The sequence below is a fragment of the Taudactylus pleione genome, unplaced genomic scaffold (genome assembly GCF_031769625.1).
Source record: "Taudactylus pleione unplaced genomic scaffold, aTauple2 ptg000010l, whole genome shotgun sequence".
NCBI classification, from domain to species: Eukaryota; Metazoa; Chordata; class Amphibia; order Anura; family Myobatrachidae; genus Taudactylus; species Taudactylus pleione.
In genome coordinates, this window is record NW_028284413.1 from 11,218,209 (window position 1) to 11,237,870 (window position 19,662).

Consider the following 19,662-nt stretch of genomic DNA (forward strand, 5'->3'; position numbering starts at 1 on the left):
GGACGGACCACATCCAAGGATGCCTCACCTGCCGAGAGGTCTGGTGATTGGAAGGCCGGGACTATGATTTCCTCATTAATATGGAAATGAGAAACAACTTTGGAAAGGAAGTCAGAACGAGTTCGAAGAACAGCCCTATCCTGATTAAAGAAATGGGGAGCAACAGGAAAGCGCTCCTAAATCTGACACTCTACGGGAGGCCGCAAGAGCCAGAAGAAAGAGTCTTCGCTGTGAGCAACTTGAGTTATACAGATTTCAGGGGTTCAAACGGAGGGCCCTGAAGGGCCTGGAGAACCACTGACAAATCCCACGTTGCCACTGGAGGGTCAAAGGGAGGTTGAATACGGAGGACACCCTGAAGGAAGGTGTGAACATCTGGCATTTGAGCAATTCTGCGCTGGAACCAAATGGACAGAGCAGAGACATGCACTTTCAGCGAGGCCAGGCGGAGTCCAAGGTCCAATCCTGCTTGAAGGAGGGCCAGGACTCTAGCGATCATAAAAACTTGAGGGTCAAAACTTCTGGTAGCACACCACTGGAAGTATGTTTGCCACACTCTGTGATGGATCAGGGCACAGGTCGGCTTATGTGCTCTGAGTGTAGTCTTGACCACCGAGCTAGAAAATATTTTGGACCTTAGCAGGCATGCCTCAAGAGCCACGCCGTCAAAGACAGATGGGCCAGGTCCGGATGTAGACCTGGACCTTGAGACAACAGGTCCAGATGTTGAGAAAGGAGGAGAGGATCATCTATGGAGAGGCTGTGAAGATCGGCGTACCAATGTCGTCTGGGGCAGGCCGGAGCCACCAGCAGAACAGTGCCTCCATCTTGCTTGAACTTCCAAAGGACTCGAGGAAGAAGGGAGACTGGAGGGAATAGGTACACCAGATGGAAGGTCCACTTCACCGACAAGGCGTCTACGAAGGCTGCTTCGGCGTCCCTTGTTCTGGACCCGTACACTGGCATCTTGCGATTGTGTCGGAAGGCCATGAGGTCCAACTCTGGCAGGCCCCACTTGTCCACTAGGAGTTGAAAGACCTCTGGGTGGAGAGACTATTCCCCTGGATGCACGTCGTGACGGCTGAGGAAGTCCGCTACCCAATTGAGATCTCCCGGAATGAACACTGCCGAAATTGCCGGTAGGTGACATTCGGTCCATGCGAGAATGCGAGACACTTCTGCCATTGCTGGCCAACTTCAAGTGCCTCCTTGGTGATTGTAGGCCACTGCTGTGGCATTGTCTGATTGCACTGAAGAATGTCCTGAGCCAGAGTGAGGGGTCTGTAGATGGCTCGGAGTTCCAATGCATTGTCAGGGTCAACTTGACCGATGTCCAACAGCCCTGGAAGGAGTGTTGACTGGTCACTGCGCCCCAGCCCCGGAGGCTTGAATTCCGTTAAAATAAAGGAATTCCCACTCCGGGATCCAAAAGGGGTGACCCTTGGCTAGGTTGGACATCTGTAACCACCAGGACAGGGACAGACTAACCTCTGGAGAGAGAATTATTGTCTGGGATCTGATCCGATGGGGTAACCCGTTCCATCTGGAGAGCATTAGGTGTTGCAGAGGTCTGGAATGGAACTGAGCATACTTCACCATGTCGAAGGTGGATACCATGGATCCCAATCTGCATTGCTGAGTGAACTGAGACTCGGCGACTGCGGAGTAATCTGCGCACTTGTTGTTGAAGTGTGGAGATCTTGTCCGTTGTCAGGAAGATTCTCTGAGCTTGAGAATCCAAAAGAGCCCCCAGATGGACCATCCTCTGTGAAGGGTTCAGGGAGGACTTTTTCCAGTTGATTAACCAGCCGTGTCTCTGAAGGAAGGCAATTGTTATCTGAAGATGGCATTGAAGAACCTCTGGGGAGCATGCTGTGAGCAAGAGGTCGTCCAGGTATGGTAGCAGCCTGACTCCTTGACAACGCAGGTGGGCTGCCATACTTTTGGTAAAGACCTGTTGGATTGTAGAAAGTCCGAAGGGCAGAGTCTGAAATTAGAAACTTTGCTGTAATACAGCAAACCGGAGATAACGCTGATGAGAGGGCGTTATAGGTACACGTAGGTTAGCGTCCTGAATATCCAGAGATGTACTAACTATGGAGCCGGGATATTCAGGTTAGCGTCCTGAATATCCCGGCTCCATAGCTAGTACAATAGAGGGCAGGGTTTCCATCCGAAATCTGGGCACCCTGATGAATTTGTTCAGGGATTTGAGGTTGAGGACAGGCAGATTTAGACCCATTTGGTTTCTGCACCAGAAACTAAAGAATAATAAACGTTCCCTGGCCGTCTTAGGAATGAGAGGGCACACCCGTGCTTCTTACACCGAAGCGTCTGTGGTGGTTTGATGCCAGCACTGGGCAAATTGAGGAAGTCTGCCTTCTAATCTGGGTTCCCCAGTGGCAGGCCTGCCCCGTCAGGCTGAAGGTTTGTCCTCCGATTTGGAAGCAGGACGTCGGGTGGCTAAGGTCTGCTTGGTCCTGGGCTAGTGGCTCTTGTGGAAGCCGATGGCTGAGGAAAGGACTGGCCCTTAGGCTTTCCATGGGGACGAAAGGACCTGAAGGACGTTGTCCGAGGCTTTACAGTAGTTGCTGAGGGCAGAAAAGCAGTTTTTGATGCTGCCAAAGTGGCTACAATCTTGTCTATATCTGGGCCAAACAGGATCTCACCAGTGTAAGGTAATGATTCTAAGGCCTTCTTAGAGTCTGAATCCGCCTTCCGTGACCGTAGTCAAAGAGTGCGGCGGGCACACACTGACTTAGCCGATGCTCTAGAGCAGGGATGGGGAACCTCAGGTCCGGGGGCCCCTGGAACCATTTGGTCTGGCCCTCTGAGCTTTTTTATGCTAGCCTCATCTGGCTAGCAGGGTGCCTAGAATGGCACCCTACAGCCAGAATCTATGCAGCAGTGCCATCTGGAGCACTCTTAGGATGCTTCAGACGGTCGCAGCGCTGCCCTTACAGCTCCCTGGAGCATCCTCAGGATGATCCAGGCATTGCTGTAATCACTGGCGATTGTGGCCTAGCACCCCATGTGGCTTTACACGGATGGGGCGTGGCCTGCCCGCGAATAATGTATATATCAAAATGGCCTTCGGCAGAAAAAAGGTTCCCCACCCCTGCTCTAGAGGCCAGGAAACTAGCATCCAAGGTTGCTTCTCTGATATATAGCTCACATAAGAGATGCAGCATCCTATAAGACATCTGATCCCTAGAGGCCTCTAGGGAGAGACTATTCTAGGGCATCTGCCCAGCTCTCAATTGTTTTCGCCACCCAGGCAATAGCCATGGTTGGACGAGCAATGGCTCCTGAAAGGGAATACACAGATTTAAGGCCAGTTAGGTCAGGTGTTTTTGGAGCTGAAACCTCTTACCAGGCATCTGCAAAGTTGCTGCCAAGTGTTCGGCTAGCTGATCAGAGAGAGGAAACTCTGTGGAAGCTACTTTTTGTTTAAATAGTGGGTGCTTTGATTTGGGGGTGGGCTCATCGTCTTCTATTTGGAGGATAGATCTTACAGCTCGCACCAAAGCAGGTCTATTAATTTTAGATTGATGCTCTCCTTCCCCTGAGGGAGATTCAGTATCAGAGATTGTCAGTGTCTTCTGCCTCAGATGATATCTCAGATTCTGAAAGTTGTGTAGATTGTGAAGACAACACAGTACGCTTGGTAGGTTTACTGTGTAGGAGCTTCTCACCTTGCAACATATTTTGAAGGCTATAGAGGAAGCTGCTAGACTCTTTACTGAAGTAGAGAGGACATCTATCCCCATAGAGGTACCGGTACTGCCTGTGCCTTTTGAGGCAACCCCATAGGGGGAATTACTACCGGGACTGTCAGGCAGTCTGCAATAGTAGCTAGCGCCTGAGTCAGGGATGCCCAAGGAGGCTCCAGTGCAAGGGCAGAAGATGTACCTGGTGTAATATAACACGTTGTACATAGTCCGTCCTGGACAACATCCTCCTCATTCAAGCTTGCTGCACAGGATTTGCATGAGAGCAATGTAGGTGCAGTCGCTTGCCTGCTAGTTTTTGCCTTTGTTAGACCTAGTCGCAGAGTATACACTAATATGCGACAGAATACACCAAATACAAATGGGTATGCAAATGCTATTATGCGACAAAATACATTAAATACAAATGGGTATGCAGACACTATTATGCAACAGTGTATACAAATGGGTATGCAGTATAGTGATCCTGCCTATGGTTAAATATGCTGCAGGAGAGCACAGCACAGGATATGGTAGTGAGTAGAGTGCAACCAAACAGTATGTGACAACCTTCACATTTATAAGTAAAAGTGAAGTATAGTAGATCCTGAATACACCGGTATGATAGGGTTATAGTGAGAGGAAAGGCATAGGCTGACAGATTAGAAAAATCACACAGACAGGCAGCGCTAGCAAAAGTTACAGACTATGCAGAAAAACACTAACCTCAAAAGGGCACTACATTCAACTACTTGGACATAATGTCTGGTAGGCTATAGCTCTACATGACCTGACTGCTGGGAGAGGTATGTAGGGGGACCGGACCCAGCATTTTCCAGAGAGCTGTGGCTGAGCCTGCAGAAAATGGCCGCCAGAGACCTCTGGGGGGGTGGGGTCCGAGGAGGAGAGAAGCTCAGTGTCCAGATCGCAGTTGAATGGCGCCTTGAGCTGGGGGAGGGGCTGCTGTAATAGGGAAATCTGACCTCCTAGCTGATTTTTGACCACAAGTTCGCTGGATTCCCGCACCATATGTACCCTGTTGGTCTAGTGGATCATGCGGTCGAGGCCGGTGTTCACACTCTGCACCTCCGGTCTGTCCCCTGAGAGCGGAGGTAAGACTGCTCAGCCGTGGGCTGCCGCAAGCGGTAACCCGCCCTGTCTGTCCCCTGCATCTGAGTTGCAGTCTGGGGTCCTCCGCTGGGCCGGCTAGCAAGGTCCCCGGGAGCCCCGCCGAAAGTACCAAGCAATGCTTTGGACTTGCGGCACCCGGAGGGGTGATGGAGTGGCAGCACAGACATCCTAAGGACAGTCTAATGCTGTGCACTCAGTAATAAAGATAAATAAAATTAGAAATCATTTAAATGCAGCTTTGGGCTGCATAAGGCAGCCACTGTAATAGGTGATCCGAGCTCCTGCCAGACACCAAGCAAACTGATTTGCCTCCGGGGGCGGGGTTTAGGGGGGAGGGACCATTGCATCCTGGCAGTTGAAAGCTTAACTGTTTGGTGTCCGGTCCTTATCCACCACCTACCCCCCATTGTATCCCTGTGGATCCCTATGGACTCTGAAGAAGAAATAGTTCTTTATACTGTGGATGTACTTCATATCCCAGCTGTCAGGATGCCGGTGCTCAGAATCTCGGCGCCGGCATCCCAACGGCAAGTATTGGGGTTAGGGGGAGGGTTAGGGTTAAGGTGCCCATCCACTAGAAGAGATGAAAACGACTGCACGATTACGACATTGTAATCGTGCAGTCGTTTGTCAGTCTGTGATGTGCCTGCACTGAACGAGCACTGAACCTGACGTTATCGTCAGGTTGTCCAGCATGTTTGCCCGATGATAGATGTCTAAACGACCAGCAGGAGCGTGCATCGCTGGTCGTTTTAGACATTTTTGCAAACTATTTGCAAATGACTTATAAACGATTGAACGATAACTATATTGTTCAATCGCTCAATGTAATGGTCTAGTGGATGGGCACCTTTTATGCTGTGGGTGAGGGAGGGTTAGGTTTAGGCTGTGGGGAGGTCAGGTTAGGATACTTACCTGCAGGCGTCGGTATATTGACCCTGTTGGGATGCCGGCGTCGGGATTCCGAGCACCGGCATCCCGTACCCAACCCCTTTATGCATCCCTAGATTTATATAAAGACATCCCTAAAATCATTTAATGTTTTTGCAAGGAATGGTATTGACCAGAGTGTGCATTACTTTTTATTACTTTAAGTAGAGCCAAACTGATTTTGGAGTATTATCCTACAGTGGCTCTCTATTTCCTACAGGACTGAAAAGGAAGTTCAATTTCCTGTATAATGGTCATGGATAGATCATGTGTGGCCTTTTCCAGTTTTACTTTCAAGTCTTTGTATCTTCTGAATTTATTTTTGAGTTATTAGTAAAGTGTTAGACATGAACCTGCGTCATGCAGAGACCAGGGGAAAAGGGATTAGTGTACTAAGCAACTGCTGATGTTATAACCTTCCGTTTTACTGCTCCCACTGCACCAAACCTGGAAGAACAAGACAAGGCATGGGCAGAACACTGCCAATATGGCATAAGAGGCGAGGTATACCACCACAACAAGGGAATTTGTACATATAATGGTGTTTTTAGTTTCTTGAAAACACAATGTGTTGCAGTTGATTGGTATTTTTTATTTTATTTTAACTTCCTTTTTACTTAAACAGTCACTGTCTTGTTATCATCTATGTTGAATTGAGTGTTTACAATTCAACATAGATGATAATTAAGAACGTAACTTTTGAAATATATAGGAAAGATTATCTGATATTTGGAATTTCTACAGGCACTGCACCAGAAAAAAACCTGTCCAATGGTGACTATAGTAGAAAATGACCAACTAGTGTAATACTGTTAGAATAGAAGATGTATTAAAAAACAACAAGCAAGTTGAATGATGGCTGTGTATTATGGTGCTGAGGGGTCTTGAGAATGGTCACACAGGTGTCCGAAATGTCGACTAGACTGAACCAAAAGTTTAAAGCTGTTTTCTGCTGCTATTGGATAAGTACCGCAATTAACCAGTATATGTTTACTATGTTTGTACAATAAATTGTTGGCTTTCATATTATTAAGGAGAGTGCTCATCTTCCCTATTGACTATTGTTATGTCCTATGCCTCACAGTGGAGTTTGTGACCCATATATAGAGCATCCTGGAAGTTGCAACTTTAAACCTGAGTGCATACATATACATACTGTATATATTCTGTACAGTGTTCATATTCATAGGTAGATAGTTAAGAATAAAGCAGCAGGATTATGTGATCTCCTAACACAAACTTTGAACTGCAGAACTAAGGTCAATATGTAGTGTTACAGGAAATCACTTAGATTTACAATTGCATAGAATGTCCTTACCTTAACAAAAGTGGGTAGGAGGTAAGTATATTAGATAATGATTTAAGCTTAGGGATAAAATGTGTTCACAAACCTGGGTCTTATAAGGAGCAGTTGTTTGTAACCACAAGGAAAGCTTGCTTTAGTACTTGCACATGGCAGGTAACAAGACAATTTTGGCTCAAGCAGCAGGGATTTATTCAGTGGCTTGCATATATGGCAAAACTAATGTGGAATTTATGGAGCATCAAGGAAATTAGCGCTACTGCGGTGTGTTCATGACAGGCACACATTCTTGTTAAAAGTTTTTAATGCAAGTGTACACATCTTGTTGTCATTTCATAGCAGAGGAGTGGATATAGCCAAGTCTATTTTCTGCAAAGCTTGGCTCTGCCATATGCATGATGGACTTTTAATGCTCTCAGGAAGAATGCTAATACATGGTGTCATTATGGGATAGATGGAGGAAGATGGATAATATCCCAATAATTGGGGCAGAACCCTGACTTGAGCCTGCCGTCAACTACTCAGTATTAAATATTTAAAATGTGTAATCCTTTAAGCATGTTGGGGGGAAAAATCAGATACATCTGTTTTTATTTTTATTTTTTCCTTATGTGAGGTTTCTAGGACTGCATCCAGTGCAGATTATGTTTAAAAGGGAAAAATCTTTCCAGCAATAACTACTGTAGGTTCTGCAGTTTTACTGTACAGCAGACTGAATAGCACACAAGCTGTTCTAGCATTTCAACTATCCTCAGTGTGGGCTGTATTTTTCATGGGCGTTGTAGTTGATAGCTGTTGCTGAAATATAACATTGCTTACACGTACATCTTATTACCATGAGTTATGTGCCTGGTTATTATACAGAGAGCCATTAAAACTAAGGCAATATGTAGATGGGGTGTGGTATAAAAGATCGACAAAAGTCGACCATGTGTAGGTCGACACCAAATGGTCGACAGGCAATAGGTCAACAGGTACAAAAGGTTGACATTGCAAAAGGTTGATAGGTACAAATGGTTGACACCCTTTTTTATTTTAAGCCTTACCCTCCCCCAAGTGCCTGAACCTAACCGTAGCTTAACCCTCTCCCTAATGCCTAACTATCCCCCAAATGCTTAACTCTAATCCTAAAAATGTTGAAAAAAAAAAACCATGTGTTGACAATTTGAACCTGTCGACCTGTTGACTTTTTGTCAGTCTACCTTTTGTACCTGTCGACCTATTGCCTGTCAACCATTTAGTGTCAACCTATACAGTACATTATATGTTCACTATTCATCCAGATACCATGTAGATATAAACCCTTTTGTTGGAACTGCAAGTTCCCTGGCCCAACTTCCTCTGGTGTTACAGTTGAAGAAGGCTAGTCCAGATGCGAGTTTGGCATATCTGTAAATATTATTAATAATAGTAGCAAATAACAAAAAAGTTCCAACTTGTTCTAGTTTGCTGTACAGGGAAACTACTTGTGACCAGATGACCTTGCACTGCCAGGTGATCGCAGATTTCTGTCACTAATAGAATAGAGGTTGGTCACTTTTCCCTGATTAACCGGAGTGGGCTTACTTCACCACTCCTAGGGATTCCCTTTCACTATCAGTAACTGCCTGTTACGGACTACTCACACTGCATAGTGGGCAGGTAACTCTCTGACACTACAAGGCTCCTACACCGGCACTTGGAACTGCTTGTTCCATACGGGCTCTTACCACTGGCACCTGTAACTGCCTACTTCTGGGTGTGTGTGGGCACACTCATGCAACACCTGGGTAGTGTTGGCTAATTCCCACTGGTATTTCGCTATGGACCAGTCTGCATTGAGTAGCTGGCAAAAGGTTTCAGCTTGGAGACACTGGGCTCAATCTAGATCACCAGAGAAAGGAATAGGATTCTCTTTGTGATGCATGGGACATTTACATACACTCAAGTTTGTGAACTGTTTCTGTATCACTATTTTTTTTTTGCTGGTGTCCAAGCCTTAAATATTATGGTTGGTATCCAATTAGCCCCGAACATTATTCAGGCTCTAATGGATCCCCCGGGGCTATACATTTAGCCCCGAAAGCTGTTGCTTATCATGGATTGTGTTTCGCCTGTCTCAGGCATGCGAACCAAAGTCCCCGAAAACAGACTCATTTTCACTTCTGAGATCGCAAAAACACACAGGTTTCATGGACTCTGTGTGTATTCTCACAAAAAAAAGGGCTCTAATCGGATAGACCATCAGGCAAAAATCGTGTTGTGAAATTTCTTCTGTTATATATTTTCTACCAATGACGTATTTAAGACGTGGACACCAGAAAAAAAGAATAGTGGTATTGAAACAGTTTACATACTTGAATGTATGTACTGTAAATTTCCTGTGTGTCACACACAGAATCATTCAATAGTGTTTTTGTGCTATTCTGGTGGTCACAGGATGCAAGCAGATAGAGGCGTCTTGTAGCAAGTAGATCTTTATTACTCAGCCTTTAAAAAGACAATTACTTCACAGAATACAGTTATTCTTCAGAAGTACAGTCCTCTCTGAACGTCGGAGGATACACTCATGACAGAGCCAAATCAGCTAGTACACAATCAGAGGGCTGTTTCTCAAAATGTAAATATAACTCACATGACAATTGCATTCTGATTTGCAACATAAACTGTCTCTTTCCTTAACACCATTGTCCAAGGACGCAGCATCGGAACATCTGCGTCATCCTCTGTCGGTTTGAGTGACTGAGGCAAACGCAGTTGCTCAAAAGAGGCCAGGAAATCTGTCAGCCGATGGACATCCTGGCCTCTTCCCTCCCCCCAATGACTGTCAATTACTGACAGTCTGCTGCCACTCTGCGTGCAAACACGCAGGACCTGTACTGCATATGAACAGTACGGGTCTTGCAGCAGTGGACCGGCATGATCGGAGCTGTGCACTAACCGTCGGGTTAGCGCACATCTCTGAATTAGCCCTTTAATGCCCTTGTTTATGAGTTTTACCAAGAATAATGCACCAGTGGCGTAACTAGGGTATTTGGAGCCCAGGGCAAGATGAAAAATGACCCCCCCCCCCCCCCCCCAACCGCCACCACCACTATGTGTATGCACTGGAACAGTGGGCGTGGCCGTATGCCACAATGGGCGTGACCTGAAAAATGACGGCGTTTCAACATGACGCACCACCGTTTCTCGTCACTCTGGGATCATTCCATTCCATTTGTACCTTAATGCCCCCAGTAGTAGTGCACATCTTGCAATGCCCAATATAGTAGTGCCGATTATGCAATGTCCCCAGTAGCAGTGCCCCATGTAGTAGTGCCCTTTATACAGTGCCCCATGTAGTGCACCTTAATATAGTGCCACTTACGCAGTGCTCCCAGTGGTGGTCCCCCCTTATGCAGTGCCCCCAGTGGTGGTTCCCCTTATGCAGTGCCCCCAGTACTGCCCCTTATACAGTGCCTCCAGTAGTGGCCCCCTCTATGCAGTGCCCCTTATACAGTGCCCCCAGTAGTGGTCCTCATTATGTAGTGCCCCTTACATATACACCAAGAACAACATAAAACAATACTTACCTGAATCCTCGCTCCTGTGCCCGCCGCTGTCCGCTCCTCCGTCCCCCTGGTCCGTTCGACACTATGGGAGAGATGTCTCTCCCTTCAGCCACTGCAGGAGCTGGCCGTGGATACGAGTGTACTACCCGGCAGCAGTGTTTTTGTTCTACTGTGTAGTGCAGACCGCACTATACTAACTGAAACGGACCTGGACCGCGGCTGGCGGCGCCCTCGCACCACTGGTCCGCTGGCACCCAGGACATGAGCTCCGGCTGACACCCCCCCCCCCCCCCCAGTTACGCCACAGTAGTGCACTTATATGGACTTGTAATGGCAACATCATGTTGTCATCCTTGAGCTAGATATTTCTAAATTGAAAATACTCCGTCTTTAGACTTGGTGTACGGTATTATTATTGCTTTTAGCCTAGACAAATGTATGCTTGTGCACCTGAATGATGCAAATTATGTTTTTAACCAGTTGACCAAATCTCTACCAATAAATGAAAACTTTTCCTCCATCTTGATACTGTTTTACCTCATAGCTGTCTGTCATATTAAGGTATTTGTTCTTAGAGGTTACAAAGCACACTCGTTTTATACACAACTTGCTTTAATCCTTATGTCAACCACTTTTCCTGTAAGCTGCCTAAAATATCCCCAGTGGCACCTGCTTTTCCTGTGTGCATTGTGTAAGGATCTTACCTCTCAGTAGACTTGAAGGTATAACAACCTGTTCTAGCACAATTGTTTTCTTTGCTTAAAGCTTTTTAGCACATGTATTCTTACAAACCCCACGCACATAATCTTCACACTGGAAACTTTTCATTTTGATTTGGTTTTCCATCTGCAAATGCAATTAGTACTTTAAAAATGGTTAAACTGATGATGTTCTGCTCTGGAAATCAATGCGATATCAGTGGTTCATCTATATGTGGAGCCTAATTTGTATAAGAATATTACATGATGCGTTATGCAGTGGTGTAACAACATTAAACTGGCATTGGCTCCTCTCACATTTTGTGTAATTCCTCAAATTGCATAGTAACATATGGTTGCATCAAGCACATTTGAATATAGGTATGAGGTGGTAACAGCATTAGTAATATGACAAATTATAAATGTTTTCAGAGTGTCTGCTTGTACCTTACAGACTACAAAACAAAATCTTTGAAAATGGCTTTTCCTTTTATCACATTTCGTTATGTGATCAGCCATTTTCATTAAACACTTGTCCATTTTGTCTACTGTAAAACGTCTGCTGTTTTGCAGCCTCTATCCTTGGTGACCGTATAGCCTCTAATTATAGTGACCCTCTGCCCCTAGTGGGGATAAAGAAATTCTAAACTGTTTAATCCCATTAAGAGATAACCCTTAGTCATGCTGTTAAGGCCTGCACTCTGCACCAAAGTGTGCATATACTTGACACTGAAGAATCTGCATGTGAACCTTGGGCAAAGATATATTTATTGCATATTCTTTTGTAGTGTCCATAGGAATGACATTGTCTTAATAGCAGTGGTAAAGTAATTGTTGAAAACTTTACACTTTATTTCTTTTTAAGTATCAAAAATAAAGACATTAACTCAACTGCTTATATCTCTTCAGCATTAAAGCCTTAATTTATGAAAGTATAAAGCCATCATACTGTTCAGATTTGATACTGTGCTTAACTTTTTGAGTCATAATTGTCATTTTCATAGAATTAACACAATGGTGGGGTCATGTCCCCAGCCTTATCAGAGGAGTGGCCTGGTAGTATTATTCATTATATTTTATTTGGTGCCAATAAGTGTCCATAGCTATGTACAGTGAAAGCTACTGTGGTAGAAACAATTGGTACAATATAAAAAGGTAGAAAAGAGGAAGGAGGGGTGGATCAAAACATGAGTACGGGATGCAGTTTATAGACCAGCGAACTAAATGTCGCTGGTCTATATCTCGACAGGAGAAGCCCAACGGGGGATTTATAATCCTGACGCCGGAACGCCGAAGGACGACAGCTTGAACAAGGTAAATCCGGGGTGTCCTTAGCGTTAGCCTTGGAGGGGAGGGTTAGGTTTCTTATTGGAAGATCTTCAGATTTATGGGGACCTATCAACGGTTGCACTAGCTCTTCGCAGATCCTTCATCCCGGTAACTAACATTTCCTATCGCTGGGGATTCCCGACTATGCTATTGATTAGACTAAATGGTTATACGACAGTGGTCTCCACTAAGGCTTCTGGTGTCCTGGAAATTGGCGGATATTTCCTCTAAGATACCTGGTAGTCCCTGACTAACTCAGGAATGGTCCACTGTGGGCTGTTCTTAGCGTGATTTGCCATACTACAGTACATGCTAGATATTTACTGACTCCCCTCATGGCCGTGCTTTTTGTATCTTCACAAAGATAACTTGTCTACTACCGGTAAACTTCCTGTTTTTTCGTTTCCATTCTAATTGCTATTCTCAATGTTTATTAGAGAGTTTCTTAATGGATAATTGTATTTTTACGGTCAGTTCTGGGGAATTCGGTGACTATCCTTGGTATATGTCGGTTTATGCTATGTTTCGCATTTTATATATATCTCACTTTTTTAAATATATTGGCTATACATGATGCTCACATATTTTGTTTTTTTAAGGAGTTTACCTGTTTGAATTATTGCATTGACACCGCGAAATGGGCGTCGAGCACGTGACTACTCTTTTCATAATTATAATATTAATGGAGTGATTTCAATGCCTCCACTTACCCCTTTGCTACCTTTTGGAGGTGGCCACTTGTAGCACCGCTCTGGGACTAATTTTTTTTTTCTCTCCATCCTTTGCTATACTTTTCCTTTCCCTTTACTTGTTCCCACCCTTATCTCTTTTTTTTTCTTGGTAGTTCAATTGCATGTATGTACTATTCTCTATAGTATATTTTTCCTTTCAGTCAACACACATGGATTATCTGTAATTTTAAGATGCCTGAATACTCTAATCTCTCATGCCTTTCTTTGAACCCAAATGGTTAATGTTTTATCTTTAAATGTGAAGGGCTTAAATTCCCCTAACAAAAGGAGATTAGCCTTACGCTATTTTTCTAAAGCTAATGCGCATATTATTTTTTTTGCAGGAGACGAACTTTCTCCGATCCTCTCTTCCCCCATTCCCCCCAATCTTTTGTTGGCAAATTCCCACAATGTCATATGTCAAACGGTCCCTGTAAAAAAGCTGATGTTGCTATACTTTTGTCCACCTCATGTCAGTTCACCTTAGATAGGCAGGTGATGGACCAGGAAGGACGGTACCTCATTCTTGTTGGTGAACTGGAGAATACACCTGTGACCTTAGCTATGGTAAATGCCCCGAACTCGAAACTGTTTGCCTTCACCAGGCGATTCTGCAATGCCCTTCTTTCTTGCTTTAAAGGATTATTTCTCATTTTGGGGGACTTTAATATGGTCCGTGACCCCAATATAGACAAATCTGCGCCCACTCATTTATCAGTCCCGCCCTTTACATGACCACTCTCAAGCATTTAGACGTATTTTACTGGAGTATGACTTATATGATATTCTATCCTGCCATTGATGTGGTCTGACCACTCTGCCCTTAGCTTGCATTCTTAACTCCCAGAGAACACCTCCTAGCCCCTGGCGTTTGGGTGATTATTTACTTTTAGACCAGGAAACGAAACAATCTATCTCTCAGTCCCTATCTATGTTTCTCGAGACCAATTTAGTGGAGGATACGTTGGTGTTAACCTTTTAGTGTGCGCTAAAAGCCATTGTCCGGGGAACAGCTATCAAGACTGCAGCCCGACTTCGCAAGCAGGCTATGCAACATCAGATGGAGTTGGAATTACAACTCGCTGATCTAGAAGCTAGACATAAAGCATCCCTGTCTAATAATAAACTTTACCGCGCCCTTCTTAAAGTAAGAGAAGAATGGAATATCTTGGCTCTGAAAGGAGTACATAGGACCCTTTACAAACTACAACAGCTAGGAAATTTAGAGGAAAAGTAGCTAAAGAAGGCATTATGATAATCACTAATTCAAGTGGTATTAAAATATCGGACCCGATGGAGATTGCCAATGCATTTGCCAAATTCTATTCCCATCTCTATAATCTAACTAATGATTCCTCAGTTCCCCAGCCAACAGTGGATAGTATAGATAATTTTATGCGTAGCATTCACTTGCCTTCTTTGGACACGGATGCTTTACAATCCATTTATCGTCCATGGTCGGTCGAGGAAATAGTAGCAGTCATTGGCTCTCTTCCTGCAGACAAGACTTCGTGCCCCAATTGGGTCTGCTTGGTGCGGCTGGGAAGCTGTATGAGGGTTTGCTGAACAGATGGCAGCACGGGGGCTGCTTTGTGCGACTGGGAAGCCGTATGGAAGAAGTATCACAAAGGAAAAACTGTGACTATGCAGCCAAGCCGAGGAACTCACAGATACTCTATAGTCTGCACAGCTGCACTAGTCCAGTGAGTACAAATACTTAGGTTTGCACTGTGGATAACACATCACTTCCTGAGGCGTGCTGATCGCCTAGCAACAGGAAGAACTGAACTAACCCCGTCCTGTCTGGGCAACCTGTCAGAAGGATTCAAGTCATGACCGCAACTTGTAACACTATCGCCCTATAGCATTACTCAACACTGATGTGAAAATTTATGCTAAACTCATCACCAATAGACTTAACCCTCTTTTTCCCTCCCTAATACATCGGGATCAGGTGGGTTTTGTGCAGGGGAGACAGTCCCCTGATAATACCAGGAGAATTATAGATAGTGTTGATGCCTTCTCTGCTTCGGACGATCCTCTTTTTTGTTTTTGTCATTGGACGTGGAGAAGGCATTTGATAGACTTCATTGGGGATACCTTTATGCTGTTTTCCGTAAGTTTGGGATCAATGGTAGAGCATTGACCTTTATATCTGCTCTATATTCTAATCCATCAGCTAGAGTCTTTGTAAATGGACTCCTTTCCCCCACATTTCAGATAACTAATGGTACTCATCAAGGCTGCCCCCTCTCCCCCCTGGTATTTTCCTTAGCGATTGAGCCTCTAGCTGAAACTATTAGATCTAGAACCTCTACACAAGGTCCTGTACTGTACGGGTTAGTCCATAAATTCTGTCTGTTTTTGTGGACGATGTCTTCCTATCCCTCGCCGACCCTCTTTCCTCTCTCCTTCGTTCACATGCGGTTTTAGAGGAGTACTCTAAGGTATCTTACTATAAATTGAATTGTTCTAAAACTGAAGCCCTTCCCATCAACTCCCCCCCAGAACTTTTGTATTCCCTTCAAACTAAGGCCCTGATTCAGACCCACTCGCAAGCAGCTGTCCGCTCGCAAGTGGGTCGATGGTGTGCACTGCGCATGCGCACGATGGAGGGAGCTCCGTCGTGCGCATGCGCCAGACGCGACGAGCGAAGGACTTTCCTTCGCTCGTTGTGTCTGATCAAAGGGGGCGTGCTGTCGATGTTGATTGAAACCCTATTTGACTACTCATTCTATGGTGATACAGGCTTCCCGTAAAGCATGATTTATCTGAGCTTTCACTGACAGGCTTAGGGCGACTGATCCCTGACCTGTCCTTCACTCTTGGATAGTTCGGGGAATATCCTCTCTGAGGTCACATTGGAAGGCTCTTTGGTTTCATATTCTCAACTCCAGACACAGTATTCCGTGTCACATAGAGATTTTTACAAATTTCTTCAGTTACGACATTGGTTGTTTAGTATCACACAAAATCCTCACAAGGTCTCTATACTACCCCGCTACATACGGGAAAAACTTTTTAAAGCTGGTAGTAAAGGCATCATAACATGGTGGTTCTCCCTGTTGATACCCAGACACCTGTAATATTTTCTTATTTACAAAGTGGGAGGCTGACCTCTCTTGTTCTTTCTCCAATGATGATTGGCGTGGTGTGTTCCAGACTTGCTTTCACTTATCTAAGTGTATATCTCACAGTGAATATTTTTATAAACTCATTTACCTCTGGCCCTTTTACACACTATACAACCCTCAAATTCTAATCTCTGTTGGCAAAATTGTGGCCATGTAGGGTCCCTTATCCATATCTTCTGGTCCTGTCCCATGATTTTCACTCTATGGAAGTTTTGTATTTGCTCTTATCTCGACCATTATCCATACTCTCCATTAACCCGTGCCCGGTTATGGCTATGTTTCATGTATCTCGTGGAGCTATTACCCCTAATGATAGTTATGTAATGGGACATATTCTTATTTCCACCAAACTCTTACTAGCCCGCCACTGGCGTACACTGTATGTACGCACCATAAATGCTCTTGAATTGAATGTTCAATCCTATTATCAGTTTGAAGTGGCTGGAGTTCCATATTCATCCTCTGCTTCCAATCCCCATATCCGTTGGTTTGGTTGGAGTGAGTATTGGACATCCAAAAGCTTATGAAGGTCCTTTTCTTTTGTTTTCCTCCTTAAAATGAACTTTGTTCTGTCTCTTTGCCCTTATTAGAATATCTCTTTTATCTCCAGATGTTTATACTGCTATTATTCTATAGGTACGTTAATTTGTTTTCTTCCAACAGGGTAGATTCATATATACATGTGTTTGTTAAACCTGGTGAATACCAAATTTGGAGTTTGTTTTACTCTGTAATGTATACAGAAGATTTATTTGATATTTTTTTGTGTGTACCCCCATACTCTAATCCCCTTCCCCTTCTTTATTCTGTATCATTACTTTTTTTTTCCCTTCCATCTTAAAAAAAAATAAAATAATAATAATTATATTAAGATAAAAGAAAAAAATCTAATGCTGACATGGTTACAATGCTTTAAATCACTTAATTACTGTGTTTGACATTCCGCTGTCTATAGTAACTATGTTCTCAAGTCATACTTTGAATGCTGCAGGCAACTGGTGCAGATAAAGGCAGATAAATGCAAGGGATACTGTGTCACTGTCCTTAGATGATATTAGTAAGAGCTTATTTTTTTATTAAAAGCAAAATCAAAATACTGTACTTAATGAAATACGTCATTGTCTTTCAATCTGTTCAAGAATGCCTATTAAGTGAATAAGGTAGTCTACACTCTTTAGTTCAATTTGATTGTGCTCTAGAACACAGCCGGTTGTATTCCTTAACCTTACTAGAAACTCAATGATTCTTCGAGATGGCGAAACCGGGAAAACAATGTGGCAAGGAGCGGAGGATCTGTCCTTTCCAGGTGTTGAACATGAAGGTAACTACCTACGTGTAGGACATGTGTTTGTGTGTTTTTATCGCATTTAATACCAGCTTGCTCCATTCCAGTATGATTATTGATGGTAACAAACACAATGGGGGCTTTTATGATGAGCAAAAAGACTGCATGTCCTTCTAGAGTTGTGTTATTGGAAAACTATTATTATTGTCCATATTATCTTGGTCCCTGGCAAATAACTGTACACCCCTCAGGAAATAACAGTCATGCCTCCCAAGTTTGCCCAGTCATTTCCCCTTCTGCGCCTAAATATAATTTGCCATTATGTTTTGTGTACTAGCAAGAGAACAAAAAAGTTAGGTAATAGACTCAGATTTTGCAAAACCAGCAGGATTTAATCGAGATTGCCACTTTAAATTTAGCGGCAATCAGTTGGTTCAGCCTTACAACTGATTGCCGTTTAAATTTAGCATCAATCTCGCTGAAATCTTACTTGTTTCAGAAAATTGGAACATGTTATATAACCCTGTAAATTTCTTTACTGATTATGGTTGTGAGCAGTCCTAGTCCCCCAATAGCCCATCCAAATTTTGTGCGTGCATGAAAACCTATCTTTTCACAAACTCAATTATAGTAGGTAGATCTTCAATTCATCATACATATGCTGTACCTGTTGTAAATGTGTCTTCTCGATAAACAGGAAGTTCTGAAAACAGAGTACGCCAGATAGTGGTAGTTTTAGAACCATGTTACACCTATAATAATAGGTATAATCTAATAGCAGCTGCTTTGGTCTCAGCAAGAACCCGAGGGTACATAATCAGTAAAACCTCATTGAAGTAAGTAGGACTATTTTAAAATGAATTGGTTGTATCTTAGTTGGTAAAAGATCATGTCTGTTGCATTAACACAAACTAGCATACTGCATGATCGGAAGAAAATAAATTAATGTTTACTTAAATTCTCTCCCCAACCCTCACTATTTAGATTAACAGACATTGGGCCTGATTCAGCAGTGCACGCAAGTACATTCGATTATCGGGAATCTGCGCATGCCTGAATGTCTCTGCCTGATTGATTTAATGGGTGGGGGCAGCCAGCACTCACAGAAATGGGGGCCTGTCCTCCCTGTTTTCCAGGAATGGCCAGCCCAGGATCTGCGTTGATCCACGCAGTGTCCTGGGATCGCAAGCCGGCCAGTCTGAGTAAGCTGAGGCTTACTCAGCTGACCGGAGGCCCGGCTCCGTTCACCATCGCGACCACAGATTATCGCTATGGTGATCCCAGCCTGCGACCTCCGTCGCAGTGCTGGGATCGCAAATGCAGCAGGGGGTGTCATACACCACCTGCTGCATTTGCATAATAGCAAAGATCGCAATTGCAAAGCTGCCTGCGTGCATACATCATATATCTATAGCCTGCGTGCAGCTTTGCAATTGCGATCCTTGCTGTATAAGGCCCATTACCCGCATACCAATTATGTAATGTTATTCTTACGTATTTTATTCTTGGGGTTGTGATCTAGCACATTTCTCTGCAAGTAGTTTCTTTATTGGTGCGGACAGAAAACATCCAGATATGTAGGTGTTGTCCTTTCTTGGAGAATATATTATTTACACTTTTACTTTTTATACTTTTTTTTTTTTTTTCTACAGCCCGTGTACCCAAGAAAATCTTGAAATGTAAATCTGTGTCCAGAGAAATAAACTTTGCGTCTGAAGAAGAGATGGAGAATTTCAGACTAGAACAGAAGGTTTACTTTAAAGGGCAGTGTCTAGAAGGTAACATGGCTGAAAATGTAATCCACGTTATTCTAAGGGACAACTGTCTTTCTCAGGTGTTATATGATCAGCTAGAGGGGAAGCTTTGTTGGTTTTCATATTA

The 19,662-nt window shown here is 43.9% G+C and overlaps 1 protein-coding gene across 1 annotated transcript in view; it reads left to right on the plus strand.

The window, feature by feature from the left end:
* PDE6D (phosphodiesterase 6D) overlaps positions 1-19,662 on the plus strand; it is a 66,157-nt gene that overhangs the window by 30,069 nt on the left and 16,426 nt on the right. The window contains exons 2-3 of the mRNA XM_088467446.1: positions 17,729-17,817; positions 19,434-19,559. Coding sequence (XP_088323572.1) covers positions 17,729-17,817; positions 19,434-19,559 — 215 coding nt within the window. The remainder of the gene's footprint in view (positions 1-17,728; positions 17,818-19,433; positions 19,560-19,662) is intronic.